The sequence below is a fragment of the Acomys russatus genome, chromosome 3, assembly GCF_903995435.1.
Source record: "Acomys russatus chromosome 3, mAcoRus1.1, whole genome shotgun sequence".
Lineage (NCBI taxonomy): Eukaryota > Metazoa > Chordata > Mammalia > Rodentia > Muridae > Acomys > Acomys russatus.
This window is the reverse complement of record NC_067139.1, coordinates 57885277-57897710: the sequence shown is the minus strand read 5'-3', so window position 1 is coordinate 57897710 and position 12434 is coordinate 57885277. Positions and strand designations below refer to the sequence as shown.

General features: G+C 44.4%; 1 protein-coding gene across 1 annotated transcript in view; it reads left to right on the top strand.

The window, feature by feature from the left end:
• The window catches only part of Cacna2d3 (calcium voltage-gated channel auxiliary subunit alpha2delta 3), an 811541-nt gene that overhangs the window by 429038 nt on the left and 370069 nt on the right, over window positions 1–12434 (top strand). Inside the window, exon 11 of the mRNA XM_051140839.1 lies at window positions 2162–2275. Within this exon, the coding sequence (XP_050996796.1) occupies window positions 2162–2275 (114 nt within the window). The remainder of the gene's footprint in view (window positions 1–2161; window positions 2276–12434) is intronic.

Genomic DNA, 12434 nt, shown 5'->3' with positions numbered 1-12434 from the left:
CACTAGGCCAAATGTAGATGCTACGGCTGCTCTGTCCATGCTCAGATGGCAGCTGCCAGACATTAGTCATTTCCCAGTGGGCTACTTAACTGACCTCTCTGGGCCTCAGCCTTCCTGCCTGCAAAAGGGTTAGGATAAGCATAGTTTCAACTTCCAAGGCCAATAGGGTTCAGTGGGTCCATGCTTCTACACTGGTACACAAGGAGCATTTAATGTATTATAGCCACTATGGAAGGATGCTGTTCTCGTGTTACAAATGAAGACATGGATGTTCAGGAAAGAGAACATCTCAGGGATATACCTGGTTCTGGAAAAGAATTGAGGAGGACTCTCCATTCTAACAGTAGTCTCCATATGTGGGTGGTTGGCTTGCTCTGTCCTAATAAGGCCTCAAAGCAATTCCATCCATCTACCTATCCACCCATGCATCCATCCATCCATCCATCCATCTAACTACCCATCCATCCATCCAACCATCCACCCATCTACCCACTCACCCCTATACCCCTTACATCCACACACATACAGTTATTTATGGTCAACATATCAACCTTATAAACAAATAAAGACCAGACATTAATATCTTCTATTTGAATGTCTTATTTGTTCCTTAGGCCACCACAGATCAAAACAACAGGGCTAAGCTGTTCTGGTGTTACAAATGAAGACATAGATATTCAGGAAAGAGAACACCTCAGGATGTTCCTACTTTCTTTCCCAGTGTTATGGCCAAGACATTTAACACATTCTTTGCAAGGGCTTAGGAAAGTGCTTTTCTACTAAGCCACAATTCAGCTTCCATATTGTTCTACCCCAAGATAGATTTTGCTGTTATTGAGGCAGGATTTTTAAAAAGAAAAGTGAAGTAAGTCTTCCCTGAGATCAGTTTGTACAGCTTCTCACTTCCTGGTCCCTTCTTCTTTCTAGAATCATTTTTCTATGTATTTTCAATGAGAATACAAAATTAAGGGAAAGAAGTGATCTGGGCATGTATCAACCCCATAACACTCATGCATGTTAGCAAATGAGCAAGCAGTGGACTGTAGTGGAGGGGGTGTTTGCTACTGAAGGTTAACGCATGTTATGTACGTCGGTGACTCAGCACTGTTCTGTACTTGTGGGGTGTTTAAGGACTTGGCATTACTATGACCTACATCATTAATAGCATCCATTGAAGATTTGTTTTTTCACCTACACTTCATAGGTAGGATATACTACTCTGGTAATTATGTCTACTCACTTGCAGCTGTTACTTAGCAAGGCTAGGAGCTCTGTGTGTGGTTCCGAGATCGAACCCAGGGCCTTACAAATACGAGGCAAGAAGTGATCTGTCACTGAGCCATATCTCACGCTCCCACTCCCATGATTTGATTTTTGTTTTGGTTGGTTTGCTTGTTTTGAGAACAGAGACTCAACCTGAAACCCAGGCTTGCCTGGAAACATAGACCATGATGACCTTGACCTTGCCCCAATCCTCTGTCCTCCTGTCTCCGGAGTGCTGGTATTTCAAGCACGTGCCTAGTCCTTGCCTACACATAAGGCTGAAATTAGGGTCTGCACACTAGCAAGTAAAATCTGGGATTTTCAGCTAGTCTGTCCCACAGACTAGCAAACTAGTACAAAGCCTTTATGCTAAAACGTGTATTTTAAGCTCATTGTTCAAAAAGAGTTCTTAACCTTGGGCTGCTACTTACCTTTCTAACCTCATTCTTGTTCTAAAGCCTGTTTTGATCTTTAACCTATGAAACACTCTGTACCTACTCAACTCTCTCAGATCAGCCTCATTCGGGTTTTGAAAAAGATGCTGACTCTTTCATAGCCTGCTGCCCTTCATAATGTACTCTTAAAAAGGTCCTTGGCCAATTCCTAGGTGGCTTGTTTTTCCATACTGAGCGTGGTACTTTGAGGCAGAAAACTTAGGTAGACTGCAAGTGCTTTAAAGCTCCCCTCCTTGCCTTGGTCTGGAGTTAGTTGCAGCTTGTCATTCTCAGTGCACAAAGGAGTCCCATGTGGAAGGCTTCTCCTGTGGGTTGTATTGGAGGTATGCAATGAGCTCTTGGATTTTGAGAAGTTTCCTAAGCCCAGGACCATATATCCTGGAGATCTTGTGAATACACAGACTCTCTAACATGTGCTTTGTGTTAAACATTTCTTTCCACAGTTCAACCATACTGGACAAGGAAGCATCTGCAGCCAGGCCATCATGCTCATAACTGATGGGGCAGTGGACACCTATGATACCATCTTTGCAAAATACAACTGGCCAGACCGAAAGGTGAGCTGATACTGATACCCTCTGTGCAGTGGTGTCCGTGGTCAGTCTTTATTGCAACCTCCAGATCATTTGCAAATAAGTGTCCCATGTCGGCTTAATCTCATAATAACCTATGGTCTCTCAGCCTGTGTTTGTGCCTTGACCAAAATCAAATACTCTGGCTTTTGTAGTTTTTGAAATGGAACTGTTTCAGAGTGAAGGAAGGAGCCGGTGAAGATCTGCTTAACAGGTTGTGTGAAAAGATTTATTGTGAATCACCTCCTCTGGTTGGGCAGTGCTTCTCTTTTTTTGTTTTCCTTGAAGCTTGAGCTACCTGGTGGGTCCTGGATCTATAACTGTCAAGTCGACTGCAGTGGCCTTGAAGCCATCTCCTCAGTTATGCCTGCTTCTGTTGAACTTTCCTTTAATCACTCTACTTAGATTTGCCTCTCTGTTCCTGGGTATAGTTCCTTGCACTTGTCAAAGCTTGTTTGTCCTCTGTTGTAATTATTTCTTGGTTTTCAAGGAGAAACAATGAATTACCTTTTTACCTTTTGAACCTACATATCAGGGCATCCATGCCAGGCATTAATATTTTTGAGGAACCTAATGCTGAGGCTCTTCAAAGCTGGTAGCCAGTCTGGGTTCCATGAAGAAAGGTTTAAAACTATAGATATTTGGACCCTACCCCACACCCAAATCTCTGGGAATGTGTCTTTATAACCCATGTTTTTAAACAATTTCCACTAATGGGTACGTGACAATGAATTGGCAGTTGGGACTCACTGTGTCACTTACATGGTAGGATTTTATCAGGGGATGAAGTCAGGCAGAGCAGATGCCCTTGGGCATCTTTTTGTTTCTTGTGTTACCTTGGCCATTTATATAGGAATATGAGACAGTCCAGGGCATGTCCGTCTTCCTTTCTCTGGTTTGTATGTTTAGTTTATAGGACATGACTAACTAGGCACATTCGTCAAAAAGAAGCAGAAGGCAGCCATTCCTCCTGCCATTACCCAGGGAGCGTGTGCATTGTGGAACTCTGATAGGAGAAGTCATTCCTTCTTATGGTTGTCATTCTTGACCTATACAGGTCAAGATCTTACCTTACCAATAAACCTGGTGATTAAGGCTGCATGAGTTCTGAACAGGATAGTCCTCAAAGGGAGGGCCTGGGGCTGGAGGGAAACTGGCAGTGCTTGTGTTACCGAGAGCATCTAGGACTCTGACAGGGTACCTGTGAGGGTATCCAGGGTAAGTGTGACCCATGAGAGGCACAAAGTTTAGAGCCTAATCCTCAAATAAGATGGAAGTTCCCTCTTGGATTTAACACAAGATCTTAGATGCTAGAATCTGAGATTCAAATGAGGTGATGGCGTTTTGAGGACAGAGGCCATATTCACTCCTAATGAGCATAGATGAGGTGAAGAGAGGAGGAGGAGGAGGAAGCTGGACATCCCTGTGACCCTGTAGCACACAGCGCAGCGTGAGTTTGAATAAATGGATTTAGAGATTGAAAGTGCCAGGTGAGAGGCCAGCTCCAGAAAGTGAGAGTAGGGCCCCGGATATTCTATAGACAAAAATAGGAAAGTCCCAGATGGCCTGACATCACACAAGGTAGTGAAGGAGATTGCGGCATTTGGCCTTTTGTAAGCATCTGCATTTGTGGGTACTATCCGTTATGTGTGGCATTTGTCTCCTGTGCTGTCCTTTATAAATCTCTCCCCCTTGGGGATCATGCACAGAGAGCAGTTACCCCGAGATACTGATACTGAAACTTTCTGGCTTTACTTATAGGAAGAGATATTGGCTAAAAAGTACAAAGCTCTAAGTCTGCAGGTGAATTCCAGATTTCTTCATCTCACCATTTCGTAGTGAGCAATCCTGATTGTCAACCTGGCAAGCTGACGACGAACTGTAGCGAGCATCCTTTAAATGAAGCAGCTTCTCTACTTAGAAAATGTCAAGCAGAAGCAGAAATTATTTCTGTAGTAAGAGGGCCTTTTATTGCTTGAGATTCATAGGGCATCCCATCTTGTCCTTTGACCCCATCCTGAAAAATCCCATGACATTTATATACATGTACGCTTTCCATTTGATGAGCTTCTTCATGAGGGTACAGGTGATAAATTTACATAGTACCCCAATATGATTTAGCACCTCAGTAAAGTGAGATGATGTGGAGGTTCTGAGCAGTCATCTTTCTCCATTATTTTGAACACTAGCTATTTAGTAAAGGTGTGTGTCTGACACACAGTAATTGGCAATCTTCACAACTATAAAAACAGGAAGTGTGGTCAGAAGAGAGAAAAAATGATCATCAGAATGGAACATGATCCCCATAAAGCAGGAGTTATCGGACTCAAATAAGGCCCAGCCATACTTGGAGGGCTGGTTTCCACACAGGGCCCAACCCACAGCTCTTTACTCACTATGTGGGTGGGGCCTGAAAGTAAACATTTCTAATATGTAACTGCCTGAGGGTGATGCTACTGATGGGAACCCAGTACAGGAGAAATAGCTCAAGGATTAATGTCTACACCCCTCCTGTTCTCCTCTTTACCTGCTCAAGAACCTCCCTTGATCCAGTCCACTACAGAGATATGTTTCTTGCCTTATACCCTGGCAATCTCTCCATCACTGATCAATACATACAATGCTGAGCCCTGAACTCCAAACTCCCTAGGATTTGTCTTAAGGAGGTAGAGGGCCAGTTTTACAATTGCTTCTGTTGGTGTGTTTAACCATCGTGTGTGTGTGTGTGTGTGTGTGTGTGTGTGTGTGTGTGTGTGTGTGTGTAAAGAGATAGATTTTCTATTTTGAAGAATCCTGCCAGCTTGTACCTTGTTTCAATCTGCCCCAAGAGTCTAGCAAAGAGAGCCTTAGGAAACTTTCTTGACACCCACCCTGTAGGGTTTATGTCCCGTTTAGTCTCTTCACCTTCACTGTGGGCAGATTCAGTGAGTTGTTTCTAACCAGTAGACTCTCATAATGATGAGGGATGTTTTTTTTATCCCATTCCAACTAATGTGATCTAAACAAATGATATCCTGGATAGGGCTTGTTTAATTGAAAACCCTTGAAGAAGGCCAAGGCCCAGAGATTCTCTTTGCTGGTGTGATGATGTAGGTGAGTCCCAAGCACATGGGACCATAGGTAGCTGTCTGGACTCAAGGGACCACCAGCAGATCCCCAGATGAAAGCTGGCAGTCTTGCAGCCACAGGAAAAGGAATCTTCTCCAATAGTGTGGGTGGCCATGGCAGTGGATTCTTACCGTGTCAGGCTCTGGGATGAAAATCCAATCCATTCTCTACCTCACCCTCAGCCTTGGAAAACAGAGTGCCAGCAAGGTCGTGTACAGACTCCCAACCTGCAGAAACTGTGAGATCAGAAATGCATGCTGTTTTGAAGTACCCTGGTTTTTGGTAATTTGTTATACAGCAATAGAAAAACCAGTATAAGAAGCAACAAGGAAGCAGAAAGGAAGGAAAACCACTAACTATGCCATAAACAACCCATATTTATTGTCATAAAATAGCAATAATGCATTATTTCACGTGATTCCATGCATTTGCTAACTTGAAGTATTTGTGCTACATATCATGTCAGGGGAGGTTGATGTCAAAGCTGCGCTTAGTGGAAGCTTGCTTGGCAGGTGGCCTCAGGACTTTCCTCATGGCCCCCTCTCCACAGAGTATCTAGTCTTCCAGGGCATCTCTAGGTCCATGTTCAGTACAGTGAACTGGACTTCTGTATAGCATGGCAGCTGGATTTCAAGAAAGAGAAAGCAGAAGGGTGAGGGCAGAGGGGGAGCACTTTGATTGTCACTTTAAAAAGCTATTCTGTACCTACCTAGGCCCTCCTTGCTCAAGACAGCAGCACGATAAAACATCTTGGAGCATGCTGGAAGAGAGAGTACATTACTGGAGATTAACCAAGAAGCTGTGAAGGCAGCCTTGTGATTGCCTATGCAATGTGTCCCTTGCCAGCATTTATTTCCAAGAGTGGAAGTGAGGAGCTATTTATTCATTTATGAGACACCATTTATTTTTGCTTAATACTCTTTGGTTAGTGGCTTAACACTAGCTCTTACACATTCAGAATAAAACATGAACTCTTGCAACATGAGAGGTGCTTGTTCCAGGATCTGCTCAAAACCAACACTGTGCGCATTTAAACAAGGAAAATAGCTGCATCTGCCACCATCACACAGCTGCTCTTCTAACTTAAAGTCATGGAGTTATTTATTGTCACCTGCTAATCCCCTGAAGTACAAAGGACAGGGATCCTGGTTGGACAGGTAGGCAATGACAAGCTAAGTGACACATAGAAGGGATTGACAGCCTAGCATCCACAAGTTTAATATGGCTTACTGCCTCCCTTGGCAGACCATAGGCTATGGATAACATGTACATTTTCAAGTGAAAGCAAGCAAACAAACAAATAAACAAACAAGCACCAACAATGAGTTGGAGACATAGCTCAGCAAATAAGAGTTTTTGTTACATAAGTATGCGGTCCTGAGTTCAAATTCCCAGCAGCTATTTTAAAAATAAATGCTGGCTGGGTAAACTTGTCACCCCAGCAAAGACAGATGGATCTATGGAGGATAAAGCAAGTGGAAGAAGACACCTGATGTCCTCCTTTGATTTCCATATGCACGTGTACAGGAATGAATGCTAGTATACACCTATGCACATGCACCACACACAGACATACGTACACATGCATATACATACAGATAAAAATAAAACTTAAATAAAAACAAGGGCACTTCATGATGAAAAGCATGTGCAGGTCAAATTTCTGAGTCTATGGCCAGGGTTGCTTTAGTACAGGCATACCCATTTGCTCCCATATTGCCTATGTCTGATAGATACCCGGGTTTGATTGTGATAGAAACTGAGTGCCCATGGACTCTGAAGTAACTATTCCTTGGACCCTTCAAGATTGTTTGGCAGTAGCTGCTCTAAAGGGTCTTCAGGGAAGTGAGAGGAAGCGCTGTGTAGTTGCACATCACTGAGAAGCCCTCTGTGTTGTGCTGCACCGAATGCCTCTGAGAGTGGTCGTGGCAATCTGGCCCTCCCACTCTTGGGCTCTTATTTTCTTAGATGAAGCATAAAGCTACAGAATAAAATCGAGAGGACCGAGACCATGAGTGGAACATGCTTCCCCTTGCTAGAGATCTCACCCCAGGATGCTCAGGGCCTTACTGGTTTTCAGCAGTGAGGTGTGTCCTCATCTTTGTGCCTCCTTCAATGCTGCTTCAGGCCCAGACTACATGGGACTACCATGCCTGGGACAGGAATGCTGAGGGCTGGGGAATCCAGGCCTTATGCAAGAACCAGGGCCTCACAGGTTGAGTTTTCAGAACACATGATGGCTCCTCCCTTGGATTTTTGGTATGTATGTATGTATGTATGTATGTATGTATGTATGTATGTATGTATGTATTTTGGTCGTATGTATGAGTACACAGCAGGAGACCACTGATCTCAAGTTGGTGGAGTCACAGGAGGGACAGACTAGAAACCCTCCCTTCTTTTTCCTCCCCCCCTGCCCTGTTCCTCAGGAAAGGGGAGCCCCCCTACCCACCTATCCCAGCTCATCAAGTCACATCAGGATTGAACACATCCTCTTCCCCTTTGGTTCTGCAAGGCAACCCCATCAGGGGAGAGTGATCAAAAAGCAGGCAACTGAATCCATGTCAGAGACAGCCCTGCTTCCCTTACTGGGGGACCCTCATGAAGCCTGAGCTACCCATCTGCTACATCTGTGTAGGGTGCATAGGTACAGCTTATTCTCGGTCCTTAGATGGTGCTTCAGTCTTCACAAGCCCCTCTGGACCCTGGTTAGTTGGCTCTGTTGATCTTCTTATGGAGCTCCGGTCACCTTCAGGGCTTTCTATCCATCCTCCCACTTTCCCACAGGACTCTCTATACTTTGCCCAACCTTTGGCTATAAATCTCAGTATCTGTTTCAATCCACTGCTGGGTGGACTGTCTCAGAGGACAGCTATGTTAGGCTCCTCCTGTCTGCAAACATAGCAGAGTATGGTTAATAGTGTAAAGGGTTGGCTCTCTCCCATGAGTTGGGTCTCAGGTTGGGCAAGGCATTGGTGAGATGTTCCCTCAATCTCTTCTCTATCTTTATTCATGCACATCTTGTAGCCAGAGTAAATATGAGGTGGAAGTGAGGTAACCCAGACACAGAAAGACACACATGGTCTGTACTCACTTACATGTGGATTTTAGCCATATAGTACAGCATAAACATACTGCAGTTCACAGACCCAAAGAAGATACATAGCAAGGAGGACCCAAAAGAGGATGATTAACTCTCACTCAGAAGGGGAAATAGACAGCAGAATTAGTTGAAGAGAAGGACATAGGTAGGAGAGGGAATACAGAAGGTGAAGATGAGACTTGGGGAGAGCCATGGCAGGAGGACAGAGGGCCTGCAGAGAGAAGAGAAACCATGGCCAGGGACATCTCTGTGACAAGCTGGAGCCATAGAACAGGGTAGGCTTCTAGGAGGATATAGGGGTGACTCTAGCTGAGACTCCTAGTAGCAGGGGTTATGGAGACTATATAGGACACCCTCTAACTAGACAGGATTCCAAGTAGAGGGAGGGAAACACCAACTCACTCACAATTTGTTTTAACATGATCTCTTGTGCCCTCAATTCATAAGATGATACTATACCTGGAGGCAATTTTTTATTGAGTGTGGAGTGTCAGGTGTTGCTCTAAAGCTGTTATCCCACTTTTTTTTTTTTTCAAAAGAAATTAAGGTACCAAGAGGCCACATACCTGATTCGAGTTCCACAGTGAGCAGTTGATGGAGTTGGTCAAGGGCTTTCAGCTGGGCTAAGCATGATCCTTAAGTAGCAGCAAAATGATGTTAACATAAGTCACAAGCTCTACACTGCGCTCAGTGGCATCAGGATGACAAGTCCATCATTTGTCCTTTCTGGCCCCAGATGCAAGATGATCTGCAGGACATTAGGATTCTGAGGTGCTGGAACCTCCAGGTCTGTAGGCAAGACAAAAAGAGGAAAAAATCATTTGGTCTCAGGACAAGGCTGTCTATGTGCTTAAATGAAGTCCCTCTTCACAAAGGATGACAAGAATTCAAAGTAAATGTGTGGGCTTTGCTGTTCAGTCATCTCAAGAACAGGTTGGGAGGTCCTTCAGGAGTTTCTGGAGAGGCTGGGGATATAGGCTAGGGTGAATGCTTTCCTAGCTTGAACAAGGTTCTAGGTTCGAGCTTTATCTTATACCATAAAAGGAAGAAGACAAATTAGCTTGGCACTCATGGTTCTTGGAGGATCTTTGGTGACTGGTGGAGCCCATAGGAAAGGGAGTGAAAGACAACTTTACAGTAAAGGGAAGGCTTTGATTTTAGGAGGACCCCAGGACATGTCCTCCAAGAACTTCAGAAGCATTGTTGATATCACCAACTTTAAAGCAGGTGTCACCTAGCTCTCTGAAAGACTTCTTAGGGGCTTGCCCACATAAGCTCCCTTCCCTTGCTGTAGTCTGTCTTGTCCCTGGGGCTTTAGGATACTCAAAGGTTTGGTGTCGTGAGGGCTGTACCACTCTGGGGAACATAGCTTCTGAGCAAGGTTAGAGTTAATTTAAAAAAAATTTTTTGAGATTACAATATAATCACATCATTCTCCCTTTTTGTTTTCTCCATCTAAACCCTCCCACGTACCCTCCTTGCTCTTTTGCAAAAATTCATAGCCTCTTTTTTCGTTAATTGTTGATGTATATTCTCCAATACATAAGTACAGCCTGTTGTTCTTGCAAATCATGTTTAGGCAGTCATGTTGATGTGACTCTATCGGTGTAGCTTCTGACATTTCAGGAGACACAATCAATCTCTATGCCTTTGGCTATTGTGATCTTTTTGCCTCTTCTTCTCCAATGGACCTTGAGCCATGGGTTAAGGGGTCAGGGTGTAGATGTGTTCAGTGGGACTGGGTTCCACAACTCTGCATTTTGATTGGTTGTGGTTTTCTGTAATGGTCTCCATCTGTGCAAACTTTCCTTCATACAGGGTGAGGACTACACTTATCTTTGTGTATAAGGAAAAATACTTAGATTGTAGTTAGAGATTGTGATGGCTTAGTAAAATGGTGGTTTTAGGTTGTCCTCCAGGACCTATGACTTCACTCACCCTGAATAGTTGGTTAGGTTTCAGTACCAGGCATGATGCCCTTCTTGTTGAGCAGGTCTTAAGTCCAATTTGAGAGCAGTTGGTTATCTCTGAAAGGCTAATTCTTTTGTGAACTCACTCTTCCAATAACAGAGAGCCATTTGGAAAGCTATTTTTGTTTTCCTGTTTTTCTTTCTAAATGCCATTATTCTCATGCCTGGCTTTTCACCTTTCTTTGAGCAGATTGAAAGGAGATGGGATTTCCCCAAGATCACAAGCAGCCATGGCATTAAGATCAGTGTGTGTGTGTGTGTGTGTGTGTGTGTGTGTGTGTGTGTGAAATAGTCATCATGACCACCCCTGTACTAGCTGTGTCTATTTCCATCCCATAGAAACAGATTATGATGGAATCTAGAGGGACTATTGGCAAAAGGAATAGGTAGAAAAGGTATGGGGGGAGTTTACTGGGGTCCATTGGGCCCCAGGGTATTCTAACGTACATCAGAAATATAAGGTTGTTAAAAAAACTTACAAAGAAATCACAAGAAACTGAAGCAGATCACAAATAACCCGCAAAATATAGTGAATCTTCTGAAGAAGACAAATAATCACTCTAAGATGGATAATGGCATGGTGGCCATTCTTATAGATGAGACAGAAAGGGAAACCTCTGGGGCGGGGTGTCACAGGTAACTGCCAGGAACCATGAAGTGGGTCCAGGAAAAGGTGGACGTGTGGGCAGAGTCCACTGAAGAGTGCATGGCTGGGTCTGGGAGGCACTAGGACTGCCTCATGCAAAAGCATCGCAGGGCCACAGGTGCTGGATCCTCTGAGCTTTAGTGGGCATGACAGAACACTGTATCTTTCCTCAATACAAGAGTAGTAGGGACTATGGAGGATTCTGTGCAGGAAATACACGTGAGCTTCTAGCCCTGAGTTCTCTGGCAGCTAGGAGACAAACACTAGGGTTGCTTGCAGTTTGGGAGGTGAACTTCCTTGCCAGCTTTCATCAGCTTCAATAGGCAGCAGGAGTCTAGGTGGTAGACCCTATTTTTCATGAAAGCTTCAGAAGGCTGCTGTTTCTCACTGGTGTTTTACCTCAGGGCTCTGTTGAGAGGATCCTTTCTTTACCCCTTTCCCCCTCTCTTCTACTTATTCCTCCCCCCACCCAACTACAGTTACATTGTAGGCTGGAAATTTGAGGGTGAGTGTATGGCTCTGCTGTATTTTTTCAAGGGTGATAAATGCTAAATCTGTCTTTAAAAAGTAGCCAGAACATTCATTACTCGTGGTCAGTCGGCAGAATAGCAGGAAAAGCATTTGCCATCACCACGGTGAGAGCTCCTAAGGTCCTTCCTCACAGCTGGAGGCAGAGTCAGAATGGTTCATTGTCTCCAGGTTTATTTTTAATTACTTCTGCTGGTGTTATACATCTCATGACTCCTGCAAGAAGAACATGGCAAGACACGTTAGGAAGGAGACTTGCTGATGTGTGGCTGTGGCCGGTCATTGAAAGAGTCACTGGGACTCCTGGGCTCCAGGCAGCCATGTGCCACTTTTTCTGCTGCCTCAGCTGCTGGGCTTCTTCCTAGGCTTGTTGCCCTTGGCTTCCATCCACGTGCCACTGGCTTCAGAAAGCATATGGGGGGTAGTGTACTTTCCCACCAGGTGACTCCACCATCTTGCAGTGAGGGACTATCCAAGTAGCCTCGACCCACCATGCTAGGAAAGTCTTAATCCCTCAGCTCACTATACCTCATTGTGGAATGTTTTGCTCAGCCCTGTGGGAAGCTCTCTTATTGCAACTCCTTCCTTTTATTTTATTTTCTTTTTTAAAACAAAGTCTCGCTATGTAGCCCTGGCCAGCCTGGGACTCTGATTGAATGTCTTATTAAAGAGGCAAAAGAATTTGCCTCAGATATCAAAGTATGGACTGGGATCTTTCCCACGCAAATTGTCCAGTGCCCCCCTGGCCTTTGCTTTATCTTTGTGGTGCCTTGGAGTCATTAAGGCATT